This window comes from Halichoerus grypus, chromosome 15 (genome assembly GCF_964656455.1).
Source record: "Halichoerus grypus chromosome 15, mHalGry1.hap1.1, whole genome shotgun sequence".
Lineage (NCBI taxonomy): Eukaryota > Metazoa > Chordata > Mammalia > Carnivora > Phocidae > Halichoerus > Halichoerus grypus.
The window spans coordinates 42745063-42764753 of record NC_135726.1 but is presented as its reverse complement, the minus strand read 5'-3'; the positions used below and the strand labels follow the sequence as shown (position 1 = coordinate 42764753).

Genomic DNA, 19691 nt, shown 5'->3' with positions numbered 1-19691 from the left:
GCAATTTTTCAAAACCTCACACTTTTTTTATCACCTCTTTGAAGACTGGCTTTACTAGCTAAAACAATATTTATATGTGGGTGCTATAGGAAACTATAAAGTAAATAATAGAATTATGTCATCTATATACCTGGGCCAGGTTATCAGATGTTTGCTAACCTGGCCTTCAAGGAGAGGATAGGCCAGTCTAAACATTTTAACAAGATGTCAGTTTAAGACGTTGTTGACTGATACTGGGGGAGGAGGATGGACTGTGTTTACTTCTGAAAGAATTACTTTTACTTTATTTGCTACATTAGCCAAACTATAAAAAAGTCTCCGAATACCTTTCTCCCTGCAATTCCTCACCCATCTCTGTGTCCTAGATTTTTACTTTTTTTTATTTCTCGAAGTGACATCTGAGACGCTCAGGACTCTACTGTATGTATCTGAGTGTTAGAAAGAAAAAAAGTTGCAAGGTCTCAGAGGCTATAAAGCAACAACTATCATTCAGGCACTCTGTGGAAGCGATGAGATTGAAAATGTGGCTAAGAACAAATAAACCAGAAACAGATGTATATACAGTGAACCCTGAACAACACGAGTCTACACAGAGCCACTATGTGTGAATTTTTTTCAATAAGCACAGTACTGTACATGTATTTTCTCTTCCTTGTGATTTTCTTAACAACATTTGCTTTTCTCTAGCTTACTTTACTGTAAGAATACAGTACATAATACATATAACATACATAAGAAGTGTTAACCAATTGTGTATGTGATGAGTAAGGAATCCGGTCCACAGTAGGCTATTAGTAATTAAGTTTTGGGGGGAGTCAAAAGTTATATGCAGATTTTCGACTGTGCATGGTGTTGGCGCCCCTAAATCCTGCCTTGCTCAAGGGTCAACTGTATGTATGTGGTCGGCCTCGTGTTGGATTAGACAGGTAGAGGTGATAACACGGTTAGAGTTGTCACAGCTCAGGGGAGACACTGGTGCTGATACAAATGGGTGAACCAAGGAGCTCTCAACTCACTGGGGCAGAAGACGGGAGGCAGCCGTGGGCCGAAGGGTTCTCTTTCATCTATCTGCAGCTTTTGTATCGGGAAGGAAGGTGCGGGCTCCTGGGGTGCCGGCTCGCTAGCTGAAAAACACCAGGGTATTAATTCTATTTATATTAATAGCAAATAATATACTAATACTAATGTGTTTGATTCTTCAATTAATACCTGTTGCCACCAGATAATGCGTGCTTTTCTTCACCACTTTGCTTAACTAGCTCACGCCAGGCGCTAAGGATAGAGCAGTGAGCATGTAAACCTGACCTCCAACCTCGTGGACATCTGAGCTGGGAAGTCAGTCACACGGGCCACCTGCAACCAAGTGTACCAGGGGCTGCAACACAGGGTGTGTATAGCACGTGCTCGGGATCACCTCACTGAGACCTGAAGGGTTGAAAGGTGTCCTCAAGGAAAGATATCCTCTGAGAAGAAGAAAAACTTACCAACGGGGATCTAAGACTATGTCCCAGCTCAGAAAGTTTAATTTCACTCTAAATAAATTATCAAAGAGGGGAAAAGCTGAATATAAACAAATTACCATATTCACAGTAATAATCTCGTTTTTTAAACAGAGTAATACGTTTTCAGAGAGTGGAAAGAAAAATGCAAAAAGTATGGAAAAATATGCATCAAAGTATTAACAATGTTTATCTCAGGGAAGTGGGATTCCAAGGGACTTAAGCTTTCTACATTTCTATATTTTTAAACTTTGACAATTCAAGTATATATCACTTTGAAATAAAAAATAAGTTGGGTGGCTTTTTTCCCCCACAGAAATAGGAAATAGGCATTTGTGAATCACCTAAGAATAAACAATATTTTATATCTCTTTGCAACTTTTTGGTTAAAGACACTAAAAATATTATACCCAAGTCCACCACAGACTGACAGGGATTACAGACCACCCAAAGGCTGAGATGGAAAATTCTGTCCACCCACCCAAGCATCTGAAAAGCCTCTGACCCTTGCAAGCACCAAAGGGCCTCCTTTTCTGTGCCAAAACTCGCGGCTCGGGGAAGAGCCCCTGTATTCCTCAGGACCAAATGCTGCCAATAATCCTAGCACCTCATCATCAACCAGGTCAAAAAAAAAAAATCTATTTTTTAAACAAAAATTTTACTAGTTTTAAATTCTTCTCAACTAGGGTAAGGAAAATCAATATTATCAAACACAGCTATCCTAAAAATACACCAGAAATTTATATCTGATGCCACAATTAAAAATGTAAAAGATTAAAACATCATTGCTTGCTAATTATCCTGGGTTAGAACTGCACACTAACTTGATGTGATGAGCACTGGGTGTTACACGCAACTGAGAAATTGTTGACGCTACTTCTGAGACTAATGATGTACTATATGTTGGCTAACTGAACTTAAATTAAAAAAAAAAGAACTGCACACTAAACAAAGAAGCAGCTTCTCTAGAGACATCCTCATTTTCTTCTTTAGATCCCCAAATCTAAAATATCCACGTACCGCGTGCCACAGATGAGGTTTCCACCGAGTCAGTCTCTTGGGAGCTTTTGAAATCAGCCTCCCCAGGACCTGCCTGATCATCCTCACTGTCACCTTGCTCATCCTCAGAGGATGAGGACTTCTCATCGGATGAGCTGGCAAAGATGGCCTTAAATAAGTCCATGGATGGACGGCTGCCTTCTCCTTCAGGCTGTGAATCTGCACCTTTGCTTATATTCTGTATTAACAATGAAATAAGAGTCAGGAATGAAGAAGTAAAGGTGAGGGGAGCCAGACCTTCTAGAAAGACAGACAGAGACACACACACGTTTATGCTCAGGTTCATGGGTTCCCCACCCACGAGCTGCCTAGCTAAACCATGACTGCTCACATGGCATTTATTCTTTGATGTTTCTGATTCAACCACTGCAGAACGAGCCAACTGGTAGAAGCAGCCAAAGACTCTCCTGGAGATGGGTCATTCATCAGAATGGCAAAGGACCCACAAAAATGCAGTGGGAACTAGCACAGTGCCTCTGTCCTGTTTTCAAGAGTCTATCGAGCCTTCAGAGGGCCAAGATGAGAGGTTAATGAAGGCAGGCTACTCAGATAAAATGCTGCCAAGAAAACTGGGGCTCCGCACGGAGGGGAGGGCGCGGGGAGCATGTGGATTCCACAGTCAAGGAACTTCCCTTTGCAACTACACATCCCTATTTGTACAAGAAGCCCAGCTGTGGACAATCAGATTCGCCAAACAGACAGGCAGTAACTTTGTACAAACTCAATTAAATAAACAAGGAGCAAAGGCAATGAAGAAGACACGACTCCTCCCCACCAGCAGCTTCTCCCCAGACGGGCGTGGGGTAATCTGATGTGCTAAGTGCAAACAGCCGTGACGAGACAGAGAGCCCCGGGACTGGCCTCGATCAGAATCCACTCCGGTCCTTCCACTGTACCCCTGAAGAACCCGGGTCAGAGACACGAGGATGCACTCACTGTGCGAATTTGTGCCAAGGGGGTGGGTCTGGACTCTACCACTGGTTCTCCTCACTCTCAGCGGGATCACTCCCCATACCCTATCACCTCCAGTTTCTGGAGCAGAGTTACAAATACCCACAGGAGGAAAACTGGTACAAGACAGTGACGTTTGTAGTTTTAAAGTAAACTCTCTTCACAGAAAAAAATTAAAGAAGAAAAGTACACCATTCCCTACTAAAAATAACTGGGGCACCCTGGAGAAAGACTGATTCCAGAGCTGGGGCTGAATAAACACAAAGATACGCCCGGACATCACTGTGCCCAGAGAACAAAGACAAGCTTACAGAGTAAGAGGAACATCCCAAAAAAACACAGAAGCCAACCTCCTGAAGGAGCTCCAGCCAGCCAAACTAAGACCATTTGAACATTAAAATAAATAAGGATAGTACTGAATTAGCCCTTAAATAAAACAGGAAACCATGGGTCCACAGTTTGATGAGGAACAAAATATGTATATATTTCAGAGCTCCTCGATACTCATTAAAATAATTAAGTATGGGGCACCTGGGTGGCTCAGTCTTTAAGCGTCTGCCTTCGGCTCAGGTCATGATCCCGGGGTCCTGGGATCGAGCCCCGCACTGGGCTCCCTGCTCTGCGGGAAGCCTGCTTCTCCCTCTCCCACTCCCCCTGCTTGTGTTCCTGCTCTCGCTATCTCTCTGTCAAATAAATAAATAAAATCTTTAAAAAAAAAATAAATAAAATCAAATAATTAAGTAAAAATTAGTAATAAATTAATAAATAAAAGTACTTATTAAGTACAGAGGGCAAAAAAACTAACTTCACAACATAAAGACTGGCAGATACCACCTTACTCAAGTGACCAAAGTGAACACCAGCAACGGGACAAGTGGATGCCATGCACCGCCTGACAGCATGCAGTGCGAGCCCAGCCGTAGCCCCCTGCCCAAAGGTCAGAACCTGAATCTAATCCTGAGGAAACATCAGAGAGGCCCAAACTGAGGACACTCTACAGAATACTGGCCTATAATCTTTAAGCCTCAAGATCCTGAAAGACAGGAATTGTACCAGACTGAACAAGTCTAAAGGGGCTCTGATACTAAATGCAATGAGTGACCCCGAGCTGCATTTTCTGCCATAAAGGTCATTATTAGGACAACTGGTGGAACTTGAATGGGTCCAAGGATTAGACACAGCAGGAATGCATCAGTGCTGATTCCCAGACCTTGATGGATGTACTTCGTTTCTACAGCGGAACACCCTTCCTTGAAGGAAACACAGCAGAGCCGGGCACCTGGTTGGCAACTTATGCTCAAGTGGTTCAGGGAACAAAAGTATCTAAATTATATTTAAACTTCTGCCACTGCTTCAAAATTGTTCAAAATTATACAAGAAGGAGTCTGCCTTCAGCTCAGGTCATGATCTCAGGATTCTGGGATCGAGCCCTGAGTAGGGCTCCCTGTTCAGCAGCGAGTCTGCTGTTGCTTCTCCCTCTGCCGCTTCCCCCGCTCCTGCTCTCTCTCTTAAATAAATAAATAAAATCTTTTTAAAAAATTATACAAGAAGTCAGGAGAGAGAGGCCGACAGGGAAGCACAGGAACTCATGGCAACAACTCCCCAGAAAAGTCGTGAATCTGATGTCTTTACGGCAAACCACAGATATCAGCATCACATGCACAGGCCACAACTGAATGGCAACTGGCCCATATCCGTGTTCACAGACACTTCTGGCCATTCACACTATGCCAACTCAGAAAAAGTTTTCAAAGAAAGAAATTAAATAACCCAGAGAATGGAAGCGAGATTCCTAAGGTCACCTGGCTAATAAGTGAAAAAGCAAGAACTAAGACTTTTTCCAGGCAAAATTATCTAAATACTATCTCAGCATGATTTCTGGGAAAATCTAGAAGTCTTCCTAACCCAATGACCATAGCACAGAGCCAGAATCCCTGAGTAAGGTTTTATGCCATTTAAAAAATAACAGTAGAGGGGCGCCTGGGTGGCTCAGTCGTTAAGCGTCTGCCTTTGGCTTAGGTCATGATCCCAGGGTCCTGGGATCGAGTTCCGTGTCGGGCTCCCTGCTCAGCGGGAAGCCTGCTTCTCCCTCTCCCACTCCCCCTGCTTGTGTTCCCTCTCTCACTCTCTCTCTCTGTCAAATAATAAATAAATAAAAATCTTCAAAAAAAAAATAAATAAATAAATAATAACAGTAGAAACCTCATGGAGAGGTTCCAAATCCATGGTGGCAGCAGCTGCCAGGCTTTGACGGATAGGAACCCTTTTCTCTGACCAGAGAAGCTGTGGTCTCAACAATCTGAAGCAAATCCTACTGGTTTTTCCCCCTTCTTGCCCTCTTGCCACTTGACTCCAGCCACAGATAAAGTCATAGGAAGTGCAACCCAGAGCAGGGAAACTAAGTGCCAGCCTTCTGAATGGAGGGTGTGACAGGGAGCCTGAAAGTCAGACAGCTTCAGGAAGATCATGATGAGGAGCTCAAGAGAGTGATCCTATAGAACGTTTGTGAGCTCCTGGCTCACCTCTGAGCTGTGCAAGGGTAAATCTGACTCTAAAAAGCAAACCAAAGGTTTTGATAACAGATCTAGGGGATTAACTACCAGCCAGGTCCCAGACCAGCCACTGGGAAGTACACCCGCAGGAAAGATCTGAATAGCACTATAAAGACTCTGAAAACTGGAATGACATTTGAACTCAGGTGGGCTGGAACGGGGATGTAGCCTGAACCTAATTAGGTCAGCTGTCTGCTAAAACAAAACAAAACAAAACTTCCCCATTCTCCCTGTAATTTAAACAACACCTAAGGTCTCATAACATAATATCCAAAATGTCTAGGATGTAATCCAAAATTACTTGGTATACAACCAACCAGGAAAAACTCAACTTGCAAAAGACAACCAATAGATACTAACCCCAAATGACAAAAGTGTTAGAATTATGTGGCAGACTTTAAAGCCACTATTACGTGGTTCAAGAATAAGGTTAAACAGATGGAAAGATAAAAGGGTCTCAGCAAAGAAATAAAAGATATAAAGATGAACCAAATGAGAACTTCAGAAATGAAAAATACAATAACCAAAATAAGAAATTCACTGGATGGGTTCTCTAGCAGAATGGAGATGACAGAAGAGTCAGTGAACTTGATGACAGACCAAGAGAAATTATCTGATTTGAACAGAGAGGGAAAACAGATCGAAAAGAGAATTGTGGGACAATATCGAAAGGTCTAACGTTTATGTCACCAGAGTCCCAGGAGAGGTGTGAGAGTGTGGAGCAGAAAATATATTTGAAAAAATAATGGCTGAAAATGTCCCAGATTTGGTGAAAGACAAGATTCAGGAAGCTCAGCAAACCCCAAACAAAAGAATCTCAAAGAAATCCACACTCAGACACATCATAGTCAAACAGGAAAAAACCAAAGATGAAGTGAAAATCTTGAGATCAGCCAGAGGAAAAGTCACATCATCCTAAGGAAAGGAACAACAAGCTGAACCACTAGATTTCTTATCGACAATTAGGAAGGCCAGAGGAAAGTGGCACAACATTCTTAAAAGGGCTAAAAGGAAACACCTGTTGACCCAGAATTCTATATCCAGCAAAAACATCCTTCAGGAATGAAGATAAAACATGGACATTCTCAGATGAAGGAAAAATTAAGAGAAGAACTTGCTGCACCTGCTCTAAAAGAAATGCTCAATACAGGGAGTTCCTCAAACAGAGGAACTGATAGGAGAGAAAGCTGTTACCATTGCAACAGCAATGGTAAATATCTAAGTAAATAAAATGGATTATCAGCTCATCGGTTCTTTAAACATGTATAACAACTGAAAGCAAAAATTAAAAAACTCTTATGAGGTTTTTAGTGTGTGTGCATGTAATACATAAGGCGACATTATAAAGCCAGTAGAGTGAAGGGACCTAGAGAGAGGTAAAGATTCCACATTCCTCTTAGGATGGTACAATATCAATTCTAAGTAAACTGTGAAAAACTAAACATGTATATTGCAGAGCAATGATTAAAAAAATAGAGTTAAAAATGTAATAGATAAATTAAAAATAGTATACTGGTAATTATTCAAGTAATATAAAAGAAAGTAAGAAAGGAGAAAGAGAGCAACAAAAAAAGAGTGGGAACAGACAGGAAACAAAACTGTAGACCTAAATCCAAATATATCAACAAATTACACTGAATGCTAATGGCTAAAACACACAAAGTAAAACATACAGATTATCTAAATGTATTATTAAAAAAGGACACACAGACAATGACATACTTTTTATCAAAAATCCACTTTAAACACAATGAAATAAATAGGCTAAAAGTAAAAAGATGAAAAAATACATACTGTGCAAATTGCCAGAAATAAAGAGTAATATTACCTAATGATAAAAGGTTTGATTCAGCAAAAAGATAAAACAATACTAAATGTGTATGCACCTAACAAGAGAGTTTCAAAATACACAAAGCAAGCACTTTGGTATAAAGTTTGGCAGTTTCTTACAAAGTTAAATCTACACGTATATATTACCCAGCAATCCCACTATTGGGTATTTACCCTAGAGAAATGAAAACTTATATTCACACAAAACTCTGCACATGAATGTCATTAGCAGCTTTATTTATGAGAGCCAAAAGCCGGAAACAACCATACGTTCTTAAAGGGTGAATGACCAACAAACTGTGGCTCACCCACACAACAAAATATTATTTAGCAATAAAAAGGAATGAACTATTGATAATACATTACTGATGAATCTCACAGGTTTGATACTGAGTGGAAGAACCCAGTCTCAAAAAGTTATATATGTATACTGTCTGATTCCATTTATATAATATTTTGGAAAGAACAAAACTATAGAGACAAAGAATAGATCAATGATTGGTAGGCCTTTGCAGGAGGTGGGGGTATGAGAGCAGGAGGGAGTTTTTTGGGGTGATAGTACCATCTTGCATCCTGATTGTGGTGGTGGTTCCACAAATCTTTTTTTTTTTTTAAGATTTTTATTTATTTATTTATTTATTTGACAGAGAGAGAGAGCACAGAAGCAGGGGGAGCGGCAGGCAAAGGGAGAGGGAGAAGCAGGCTCCCCGCTGAGCAGAGAGCTCAATGCAGGGCTCGATCCCAGGACCCTGGGATCATGACCTGAGCCAAAGGCAGACGCTTTACCGACTGAGCCACCCAGGCGCCCCTCCACAAATCTATGTATGTATAAAAACTCACTGAACTATACCTTTTAATGCATGTTCATTGAAAAATGAGGCTATTATAAATAAAACTAACTTTTTATTAAATTCAAGTTTTAACTATTAAAGCAGTAATTCTTTAAAAACACAATGTATATTTTGTTTATATTCTCCACAAAAGAAAACACATTGAATTTTATTTCAATGGTTGTTGCTAAGTAAAAGCCATTCCTGGCAGAGAAGTTTATAATCTTTCCTCATGATCAAACATATGATTGAAACTCTTGTAATATAGAGCAGGTGTTGGTAACTACAGCCTATGGGCGAAATCCAACCCACTGTCTGCTTTGTAAATAAAATTTTATTGGAACATAGATGAACCCAATTTTTTTCATATTGCCTATTTCTTTCACATTCAACAGCAGAGTTGAGTGGTTGTGACAGACACTATATGGCCCACAAAGCCTAATATATTTAATATCTGGCCCTTCACAGAAAGTTAGTGGACCCCTCCTATCAAGTGATGACAAAGCACCATCATAGAGAAGGACAAATGCCATAGTCAGCCTGCAAAGAGAACCTGGGAGCCCCAGATACCTTATTTGAGAGTGATTCCGTCACATGCTCTTCCTCTTTGATTACTAATGGACTGGACTCTTGTTTAGGTGGACCAACTTTTGATCTAGCCAAACTTAAAAATTCACTAATGGAATCTTCTTTCTTTTCTTGTTTAGATGTATCCCATCTGGATGGCTTTCTTGATTCTGAAAGGTAGGACACAGACATAATATCAGAATTAGCAAGCAAAAGGCAAGCTCTCCACTATGGCTCTTTAATTCATTCCAGAACATCAGCAAACCTACTATGGGCCAGGCACGGTGTAAGGTGTTGGGAATGTGGCAGATGCTGAGGCAGAGTCCCAACCCCAAACAGTAGACATCTGGACTCTTACAACATGAGCTAATGTATTCACATGAACAAGTCTCTTAATGGAGGGAGAGCTTGCACTATGTGTACCCTTAAGACTTTATTCTGTTTTCCCCATGGGTTAGAGGTTGAGACCATGGTCAGCACGTGGACCCGAGGAAGCCCCACTCACTGTCGGGACCTTGGTGCTGTGGTACTTTTTCACTTGATGCTTGAGTTGGAGGCAAGGATGCTGTCTCTGGGAGCGTCAGAAAGTTGAAGACTGAGTATTTGTCACGTTTTACTCTTGGTAAGCCAACCAAAGTTGAACTGTGGGTTGAAAAGAAAACATATATGTGTAATTTTAATAACAATTCGTGTTATTAGATAACATCTCGTGTTTTTCACTACTAGCTCTTCTACTTGCTAAGAGGTCCCTGAGGGTAATTTTGCTTCTCAAAGCAGTTTAAGTATTTGGAATGGCTGACTTTAGAGCCCATGAGGTTTTCCCTATCATAGTTAAGATCTAGAATTTAAATTTGAAAATGTATTTCTAGGGTGCCTGGGTGGCTCAGTCAGTTAGGTGTCCGACTCTTGATCTCAGTTCAGTTCTTGATCTCAGGGCTGTGAGTTCAAGCCCCATGTTAGGCTCCGTGGAGCTTACTTAAAAAGAAAAAGAAAAAGAGAATGTATTTCCATTAAGGAAAAGTTCCACTGCTAAAAATATACCTAAATTTTCTGACAAAACCTCTGATTCAACTATATTTGCTTTTTGTAGTGTTTAGAATTAAATAAGTGTCAAACTTTTATAAAGAATTAGCATAAGTAACATTTTAAATGTAAACTATACGTGCATTGTTAAAAAGGCGGCAAATTAGACGAGCATTAAGTTTTTGTAACTTGACATATCTGAGTTTCGTATCTTCAATATGGAATAAAGTTTGCTTCCTGGATGTTTGCTTATTTTTTTAGTAACAAATCAATGGAAGTTAAACCTGCAACTCTAAGCATTTACAAGTAAATTCATCTAGAAAAAGGGAATTTACATGAGTAGCTGAGAGGGAAAGATAGCTTTAGTACGGGAAAGTGAGTACTGATGTTAGGGCAGATTTATCCACTTACTCTGGATAAGGGTCAGGGACATTAAACCTCTTACATAGAAGCTTGTCAGGGTGCCACTCAAATGTGTCTCGGGTGAGCTTTCCGAACATCTTCATCTTCACAGCTGACTGCTTGTCATTGACATCGTTCTGGGAAAAGACATTTATTCTCTTTCATCAAGTGGTCACACCATTGACCTGACTGCTCTTCCACTGAAAAGTTTTCAAGCAATCGTCCAAAATTACAAAACAGCTGTTATGCTGCAACATTTTTTGCTAAACTATATTGGAAGCTAAAAGCATAAAATCATTTCTTATTCTATAATACTGTGTCTATGGTGATCATTCCATTGAGGGACCTAAAATATTTGTTTTAATTTTAAAATTCATCAGATAGGGACATGGTGGTGACAGACCTCTTGGTCTCGAGGGACTTCCACCTGATCTGAATCGTCCTCCTCCTTGGCATGTGTGAATCTGGAGGACAAGGTTGAATGGGAAGACACATAGAGTAGAGCTGCCCGAGCAAACTCATCCCGCTCGCGGCCTCGCTCCCACTCTGTCATGCTGGGGTCCAGACAACGTTCCAGGGCATCTACGGTACAAGGAAAAACAAATTGCTTCACTCTTAGGAAAAACATAGGGCTTAAAGGAGAATATCAAGTGGGTCCCACTGTATCCCTATATTTTTTACCAGAGGGGACGCCAATCCTTACCCTGGTTTCTAAGAGCATGGTGGGGAGTACTTGTCAGGTAATAGTGCTCTCCCCCTCAGCATGATTCTTTTATTGAATTCTGTCTACCTCACAGAACAGAGAAAAACATTTTGCTTGTTAAATCTTCGAAACCAGGAACTTGCTACCACTCCTGAATAGTGATAAGTTCATCCCAACTATATTCCTAGTTTTGGCAAAAAAACACTCCTTTCTCTAACTTTTTTTAAATCCAACAAATAAACATCAGTGGGTGGGTTCTTAGTAGGGAGTGAAGACACAATAGACTGCCCTCTGCTTTTGAAAACTGATGCCTCAGGGGCACCTGGGTGGTTCGGTCAGTTAAGTGTCTGCCTTTGGCTCAGGTTATGATCTCAGGGTCCTGGGATGGAGCCCCAAGTCGGGCTTCCTGCTCAGCAGGGAGTGTGCTTCTCTCCCTCTCTCCCTCTGCCCCTCCCCACCGTTTGTCCTTTCTCTCTCTCAAATAAATAAATAAAATCTTAAAAAAAAAAAAAAAAAGAAAACCAATGCTTCAGATTTGCTGTCGACTCTCACAACCACTACTGTGAATGACACCAATCCCTCTCCTCAGTCTGCCCAAATTTACTCCATAGACTAGAGAGTGATTTTTCCCCTTGTAATGGTTCAAAGCCAACTACCTTTTTAAATCAAATTTTAGACCATGATTTAGGGCTGGTTTATTAGGATTTTAAGATAAAGTGGGAGATGACCTTGTTCTCTTGGTGTGAAATAGAACACTTACAGAAGGCAAGCATGTGCAAATAGCAAACGGTCTGCGGTTCAGCATTAGCCACCGCCAGGCGTGTTCTCTCTACTTACAACAGCGATCTTTGGGACCTGAGATATGGAGAAACACAAGCTACTTGTTCTTACTTTCTAAGGTCAAGAGCCAGGGACTACAATCTTTGCACTGTTTGCAGCCGGACAAAGCAAAACACTGGCAGAGTGGGATGTTTCAAATCCAAATCTGGGACTAGGGCCAGAAGAGCAAGAGTGCTTCCCTCCGGCTGAGAGGTGGGAGACCCAGGCCTAGCACCCACCTTTCTGACCCCGTTTCATATTTACTAAAAACTCTTCATATCGTTTTTGCTTTTCTGGATCTTTTGCAAAAGGTTTGAAGTTGCTGGCTCTCGTGGGGGCTGTCCCACCACTCAGTGCCTCGTGCCACGAGCAGTGCCCGACGTCTGAGGAGGAGGGCTGGGCTCTGCTGCTGGAGGCATTCTGGGCCAGACTCCTGGCCTTGAGTTGAGCTGCTTTCAGGTCAGTTGCCTGCTTCATTTCTTTGATCCTCTCTTTATCTTTTTGGGACAGAAACTCTAACACTGAAGTAGCCGAACCTAAATAAAAACAATAACAGGAAGAGATGAGAAGTATCCTAAGACAACTATATTGACATTTCTGTGGTGCATACGCGTTCAATATCACAAATGTATGTCGCTGGAGCATGTCACACTTAGATTTTCCATCTGTATTCGTAACAGCCCTGTGAACTAGACAGTGATGAAATAACAAGACTCGTGCTTTACAGCGGGCAGAAGTGCAGGCCAAAACGCGGATGTTTATCGGGGCAGTGAGTGGTCCTAGAATGAGGGAGCTGACATCCCCGGCTCGGGACCCCCAGCCTGAGGGGCCACCACCCAACAGTCCTGCCTGGCACAAGCCCCGGTTCAGAGCCAGCTGCCCCTGCAGCGTTCACTCCTGTCACAGCACCCCCAGGGCACTGGCCTGGGCCGTGAGGACACCGCAGACAAGGCCCCGCTCTCACTAGCTGGGGGCATGGGCTTTAGAGAAGCCCAAAGTCAACCCCCGAGGACGGCTACGAGAGGAGGACCGTAAAGGAAACAGGGTGACACCACCGAAGGAGACTGACAGACGAGGGCTGGGAGTGGGGTGCGGAGAATCACTAGCACGTGCGGGGGGGGCAGGGAAAGCCCGGAAGCTCCCTCCAAAGAGATCGTAGTTGTGGTGAGTTGAGTAAAAGGAGCCAAAGTGTGAGGGAAGAGCAGAGGCAGAGGAGACAGTGAATGTCAAGGCCCCAGCAGCCAGCACGTCGTGGTGGGCGGGGTCAGAGGGCAGAAAGCAGGATCACAAGGCTGCAGTGCAGGGGGTTATGGGAGAGTGGGATAAGACATGGCCTGAAAAGGAGCCAGGGCTGGATCACGCAGCCTGTGGGGGAGTCTGGATTTGTCTTCAGTGTGAGAAGGACTGGAGTGTTTTAAGAGGGGCAGTGATATGATTTGGTTCATCAGCAGAGAGGACAGCGGGAAAGTAAGGAGGCCAATAACGAGGCCCCACAATGGTCCAGGTGAGGGAGGATGGGTGCTTACTCCCAGCTGGAAGCAGTGGAAACACAGGATGGGGTCCCCAGGGTGTTGGGGGCAGCGCTGAGAGGACTCGCTGATGGACTTGGAGCGGGGGCAGGAATTAGGATTCCTACATTCTGGTCTAAGCAGTGGGTCACTGACAATGGGAAAACCGGGAGAAGAGCAAGTCTGGAATAGGAAGTGGGGAACCACAACTTCTGCTGTGGTCTATTATATTTGAGATACCTATCAGGTCCCAACTGCCAAGTCCAAGGTCACCTCTCACCGCGGGTCTTTCTGCACCAACCTACAAGAGATTCTCCACACTTGTCCACGCTTTCAGATGCACTTGCTCCTTTTAGCTACAGTACCCTTTCCCCTGAGAAAAAAAATCACACTTTCCCAGGCTCTGTAGGGACAGCGAAGGTACCCGTGTCCTGGTCTGCACCACATTCCTGGCAATTATTCCAAGTCTGAAAACTGCTGAGCTTAAGACCAGGGTTGTGATTTCAATGGCACACCCCAAACTTACGTTAGAAGACAACAAGTCTTAAAAAGTATGGGATATGGGGGCACCAGGGTGGCTCAGTCGGTTAAGCGTCTGCCTTCGGCTCAGGTCATGATCCCAGGGTCCTGGGATCGAGTCCCACATCAGACTCCTTGCTCAGCACGGAGCCTACTTCTCCCTCTCCCTCTGTCTGCTGCTCCCCCTGCTTGTGCTCTCTCTCTCTAATAAATAAATTAAAAATCTTAAAAAAAAAAAAAAAGGGATCCATACACTGCTATGTGTGCCATTCACAATACACAATTTTGTTCTCCCCGTGTGGGAGTACTAAACCACCTAAAAGGTGTCATTGAGAAAACAACTGTCCATTTTGATTTTGGTAACTCCAATTATTATAAACGTCAACGTTCTTAATCTTCTTCATGGCACCTACCTTGAACAGGTGTTTCTCCCAGCAACTCCCCCCGTTTGGAGGCATTCAGTTGGTGCCTACTGTGTGTCCCCGGGTCAGGCACTGACTTTCCAGCTGACTCAGACAATACCTGGAGTAAGCGGGAGTTCTCTGAGGTTGCAGCTACCACAGGTCTGAAGTAATGCACCGGTCGATAGTCTCTTGGCAATTCAGGTGGTGGGTAAGTCTTAAGAAAAAAAAAAAAACCTCAGAAAAGACAGGCTGTGAGATGACCATGTTTGACTTAACCAAGAAAACCGTATCCCGTGAGTGTTCTTGCCAGGCCAGCCTCCAGCAGGGAGGTCGCACTGGGCACAGCCCCTCCAGGTGTCCAGCCAACAACCATTCTGGATCTGGAGGGCCACCGGGACCACACATTTTTAATATTACCCCTGCCCACTTCTACAGAGAGATGCGAATATGCGTATTTTATGTGATAAGAAAGATGGCAATAGTTAACACAACGTACTGGCTCACACACAGAACTGGCCTACTGAAAATCAGAACATTTAGAAAAGTACGATTCGAGACTTAGAAAAAAAAAGTAATAACTCTAAATAAGTTGCTTTTAAGTTCAGAATTCTTTTTCTGGTTACGTTTCAGTTCCAAATTAGAGCTTTGGGACTTATTTTTTTATCTGAGGTAGTTTTAATTCAAACGCTGACCGGACTGAAATTGAAATATATCTGAGGAATTCAGGCACTGATGATGACAAAACAGAAAAGTATTAGGTACTTTTAAATTACTGTGCTAAACGGTCTCCCTTGCTCTGAGTCTAACAAACATGTATTTATGGACAGTCTTATGTAAGCCATTTTCTAGAGTCTTCAGCTACCTGAAACCCTGACTGAGCTCCGCAACCAGGGCCACCCCGAATGCTCTCTGGCTGTGGTTCTGGGGCCCGGCTGCACACGGGGCTCCCCTGAGGGTTTAACGACACTGATGCCCGCGTCCCACCGCACACAGCTGGTGCCAGGTGGGGTCCCCAGGTGGCTGAGACGCGCAGCCGCGGTAAGCACCCAGCACTGTGACAGCCCATGAAGAGAGCTGGCATCACTGCCAGGAGGTCTCATTTCTTTATCATCTCAGCTTGACCACCTTCTCTAAACGCGTGGGCTCCCAGGTCAGCTGGCAAACCCTCCTTTACGGCCATGACACAAAAATCCAGAGGAGCACGGCAGCAAAGGGGGGGTGCGCAGCCATGACTCTTCTTAATACACTCCAGTGGACTCAAGCATTTCCCTCCCTCTGCGAAATCACTGTTCTGTTTGGCGTCTGGATGCAGAGCCTGCGTTTTTGGCCACACGTGTACAAAACTGGCCTGTGTGTGAAAGGCTAGGGGAACACAGCCCTCCTCTGAGTCGCTCTGCCCAAAGCACTACTCCAGCAAACAGCGCCCCAATGCCTGTCACCTGGGTCACGGCCCTCGGCCCCGCTAGAGTGAATTCGTGCTTCTGGCGCCCCTGCTGGGGGAGGGCTGCTCTTGGGGTCCAGGACTTAGTCCTACTAAGCCCTGGAGGGAGGGAGTCCTTGAGCCCTGAGACAAGTGAGTACTTCTCAGCCTCTTTTCTGCTCTCCCTTCAGACACATAAAAAACCCCCATTCTCCTTTGACGTTACTTGACATTTCTGGTAATAACAGCGGCTTATGATGTGCCCAACGCTGTTCTGAATATGTTCTGCTCGCTGTTCCAACACACTATCACAACTCAGCAAATCAAAGCTACTGTAACCCCGAATGTTTTTTAGGCTGCACTGCCCCTGACCTCCCCTGTTCTGAGGGACCACAGGCCAAGCTACAGAGGTACTTAACAAATATTTGCTGAATACAGAAACAAAGAGCAAATTAAAGTATGGAACCATCTAAAACGGGATGCCAACAAGGCAAATGGCCAGGAGCCCCACCTGGCCACCAGCACCTGTGACCCAGTGACGCCTGCCTGTGAGCACGTGGCTCTGATGGGTGGCGAGTACCACTTGGCCTAAGCTGCACAACGATCTCACAAAAACAGGACTCTCTGGAAATGCATGCGGAGCTCTCCACGGGGCTTGACCTGCCGGCACTGGCCTCCCTCCCTTCTGTTTGCCCAGGCAAGGAATCCAGGGAACCCTGTCCGCACCAGCCAACACTCTTCATGGCGTTCAGAAGGAAGCAGGACAGGGGCGTTTTATGACTTCTTGAAATTTTCTACGTTTCCTTAAGTTACACTGCCCTTGGAATTTTATCAATTCCATTCCCCCCCCCACCCCCAGTTTCTAATGTAATTCTTTTTTTAATGGAAATAACCACTTACTTGGAGCTTGGATTTAAAAGATTAGCGATTAAAATATGCAAACAATGAATCATGGAACGCTACATCAAAAACTAATGATATACTGTATGGTGACTAACATAACAATAAAATTTTTAAAAAATTAATAAAAGATAAGCAATTAGGTATTTTGGATACATTGTGATTACCGGCTGACATTTCTAATGCAGAATATGTTTACCTGGACAATCACTAGTAATTATACTGTTGCTTTTTGAAAACAGAATTTACTTAATTTTCAATTGTTAATATAATAATTCAGATTACATAGCAGCAAAGATTTTAAGTACTAAACCAGTAAAATAAAGAAATAAATAAATGCTTTCCTTACTTTCTTAGAAGATAAAGGTTTAGAAGCCAAGGAAAATCCATCCAAAATTTTGCCAATGTATCGAAGATCTTTCTCTGATTCTATAAAATGATGTCATTGATTAATTTCAGAAGCAAAGATTAGAATAAGACAAAAGACGTCAGTTTTTTATCTCCAAGAACATAAATACTACAAATCACACATGATTATCTCACAGAGATAGCAGTGAAGAGGAGGGAAGAATGGTATGTAAAGCCCTCACACCTCTGTTGACTCAGTGACTGGCAGCCTGGCCCACAGCACTCAGCTGATTAGGTTGCCCCGGATGTGAGGCTATGGATCTCCCAGACAAGTACCTCACTGTTTTTAGAAAAAGTATCTTAGGGCCTAAGCTAAGCCTAGGGGCACCTAAGAATAGACTCTGTGGAGTAAAAGATCTCAAGAAACACCATCAAGAGGACACGGATGGTTAAAAATAAAATTATAACCATGAGAAAGTCATTTCTAAAACCAGGTGAAGAACCAGGGGGAGACTAACCCCCCAATTTCCTTAGCAACAATCCAAATAAAGCAGAGAAGACAACATAACCAGGTCAGCCAGTAATCTAATCTCAGTTCAAATTAAAAGGTACTTTTGTTTTTTTTCCCCAAACGAAATTCTAACGAGATAAAGATCACTAAAGATCACTCAGGAAACAGAATGACCAGTGCCCTCTTGACTTGGAGCCAGGGATCAGCCATTGGTTGTGGAGACAACCTAATGGACAGGGCTCTTTGATTCTCAAGGATTTCCTGAGCATAGTGGTTATGTCAAAAATCCATATGCAGGGGTGCCTGGGTGGCTCAGTCAGTTACTAATGTCTGCCTTCGGCTCAGATCATGATCCTGGGGTCCTGGGATCAAGCCCCACATCGGGTTCCCTGCTGAGCAGGGAGCCTGCTTCTCCCTCTCCCTCTGCCGCTCCCCCTGCTTGTGCTCTGTGTCAAATAAATAAATAAAATCTTCAAAAAAAATCCATATGCACGAAATGCATTTTCTGTAGCCATAAGCTCCTTCTGCATGACCACCATGAGCACGTACACAAGCTGGCTATCTGGTCCTGAAGTAGACATGGCCACCCATGGTGCAGGTGGGACTGAAGTCTGCAGCCACTTATAATGCAGCCCAGCCCTATAACTCTCCTTCCCCCCTCAAAAGCATTCTTTGCACTTCAACTCATGTTGAACTTTTGTATCAGCTTCTGAAGTTCCTAAAATTCTGTGGGGTAATTTGGGATTAATTTTCACACTCTTGGCAGCCCTATGTTTATAGCAGCATTATTTACAAGACCCAAATTATGGAAGCAGCCCAAGTGTCCACTGATAGATGAATGGAGAAAGAAGACGTGGTATATATACACAATTGAATATTACTCAGCCATCAAAAAGAATGAAATCCTGCCATTTGCAATGACATGGATACAGCTAGAAGAGCATCATGCTAAGCAAAATAAGTCAGTCAAAGACAAATACCATATGATTTCACTCACATGTGGAATTTAAGAAACCAAAGAAATAAGCAAAGGGAAAAAAGAGGGAAAGAGACAAACCAAAAAACAGACTCTTTTTTTTTTTTTAAAGATTTTATTTATTTATTTGACACAGAGAGATAGTGAGAGAGGGAACACAAGCAGGGGGAGTGGGAGAGGGAGAAGCAGGCTTCCCGCCGAGCAGGGAGCCCGATGTGGGGCTCGATCCCAGGACCCTGGGATCATGACCTGAGCCGAAGGCAAACGCTTAATGACTGAGCCACCCAGGCGCCCCTAAGAAACAGACTCTTAACTATAGAGAACAAACTAGTGGTTACCAGAGGGGAGGTGGGTAGGAGGATGGGTGAAATGGGTGATGGGGACTGGGGCACCTGGGTGGCTCAGTTGGTTAAGCCTCCAACTCTTCATTTCAACTCGGGTCATGATCTCATTGGCTGTAAGATTGAGCCTCACGTCAGGCTTGGCACTCAGTGGGGAGAATGCTTGAAGATTCTCTCCCTCTTCCCCTCCCCCACTTGAGCATACTCACTTGCATGCACCCGCGAGTTCGCTCTCTCTCTCAAATAAATAAATAAATCTTAAAAAAAAAAAAAAAAAAACAGGTGATGGGGCTTAAGGAGTGCACCTGTCGTGATAAGTGGCGGGTGATATATGGAACTGTTGAATCACTATATTGTACACCTGAAACTAATATTATACTATATGTTAACTCAACTGGAATTAAAATTAAATTAAATTAAAATTTAAAAAAAATTTAAAAACCTTTCATACTCTTAGAATTTTGTATTCGTTTAAAGCCCAGCAATTTTACTTTTGTGAATTTATTCTGAAGAAATAAAAAACAAATGT

General features: G+C 43.1%; 1 protein-coding gene across 3 annotated transcripts in view; it reads right to left on the bottom strand.

Annotated features, from left to right (window-relative positions):
* GPATCH1 (G-patch domain containing 1) overlaps positions 1–19691 on the bottom strand; it is a 43707-nt gene that overhangs the window by 6377 nt on the left and 17639 nt on the right. For 2 of the 3 annotated variants that reach the window (XM_036118349.2, XM_036118359.2), the window contains exons 9-17: positions 17336–17415; positions 14676–14880; positions 12475–12771; positions 11117–11295; positions 10723–10850; positions 9794–9930; positions 9292–9458; positions 2520–2736; positions 1017–1124 (exon numbers count right to left, since the gene is read on the bottom strand). In XM_036118349.2, coding sequence (XP_035974242.1) covers positions 1017–1124; positions 2520–2736; positions 9292–9458; positions 9794–9930; positions 10723–10850; positions 11117–11295; positions 12475–12771; positions 14676–14880; positions 17336–17415 — 1518 coding nt within the window. The remainder of the gene's footprint in view (positions 1–1016; positions 1125–2519; positions 2737–9291; positions 9459–9793; positions 9931–10722; positions 10851–11116; positions 11296–12474; positions 12772–14675; positions 14881–17335; positions 17416–19691) is intronic. The other variant, XM_078063447.1, reaches the window with a different exon arrangement.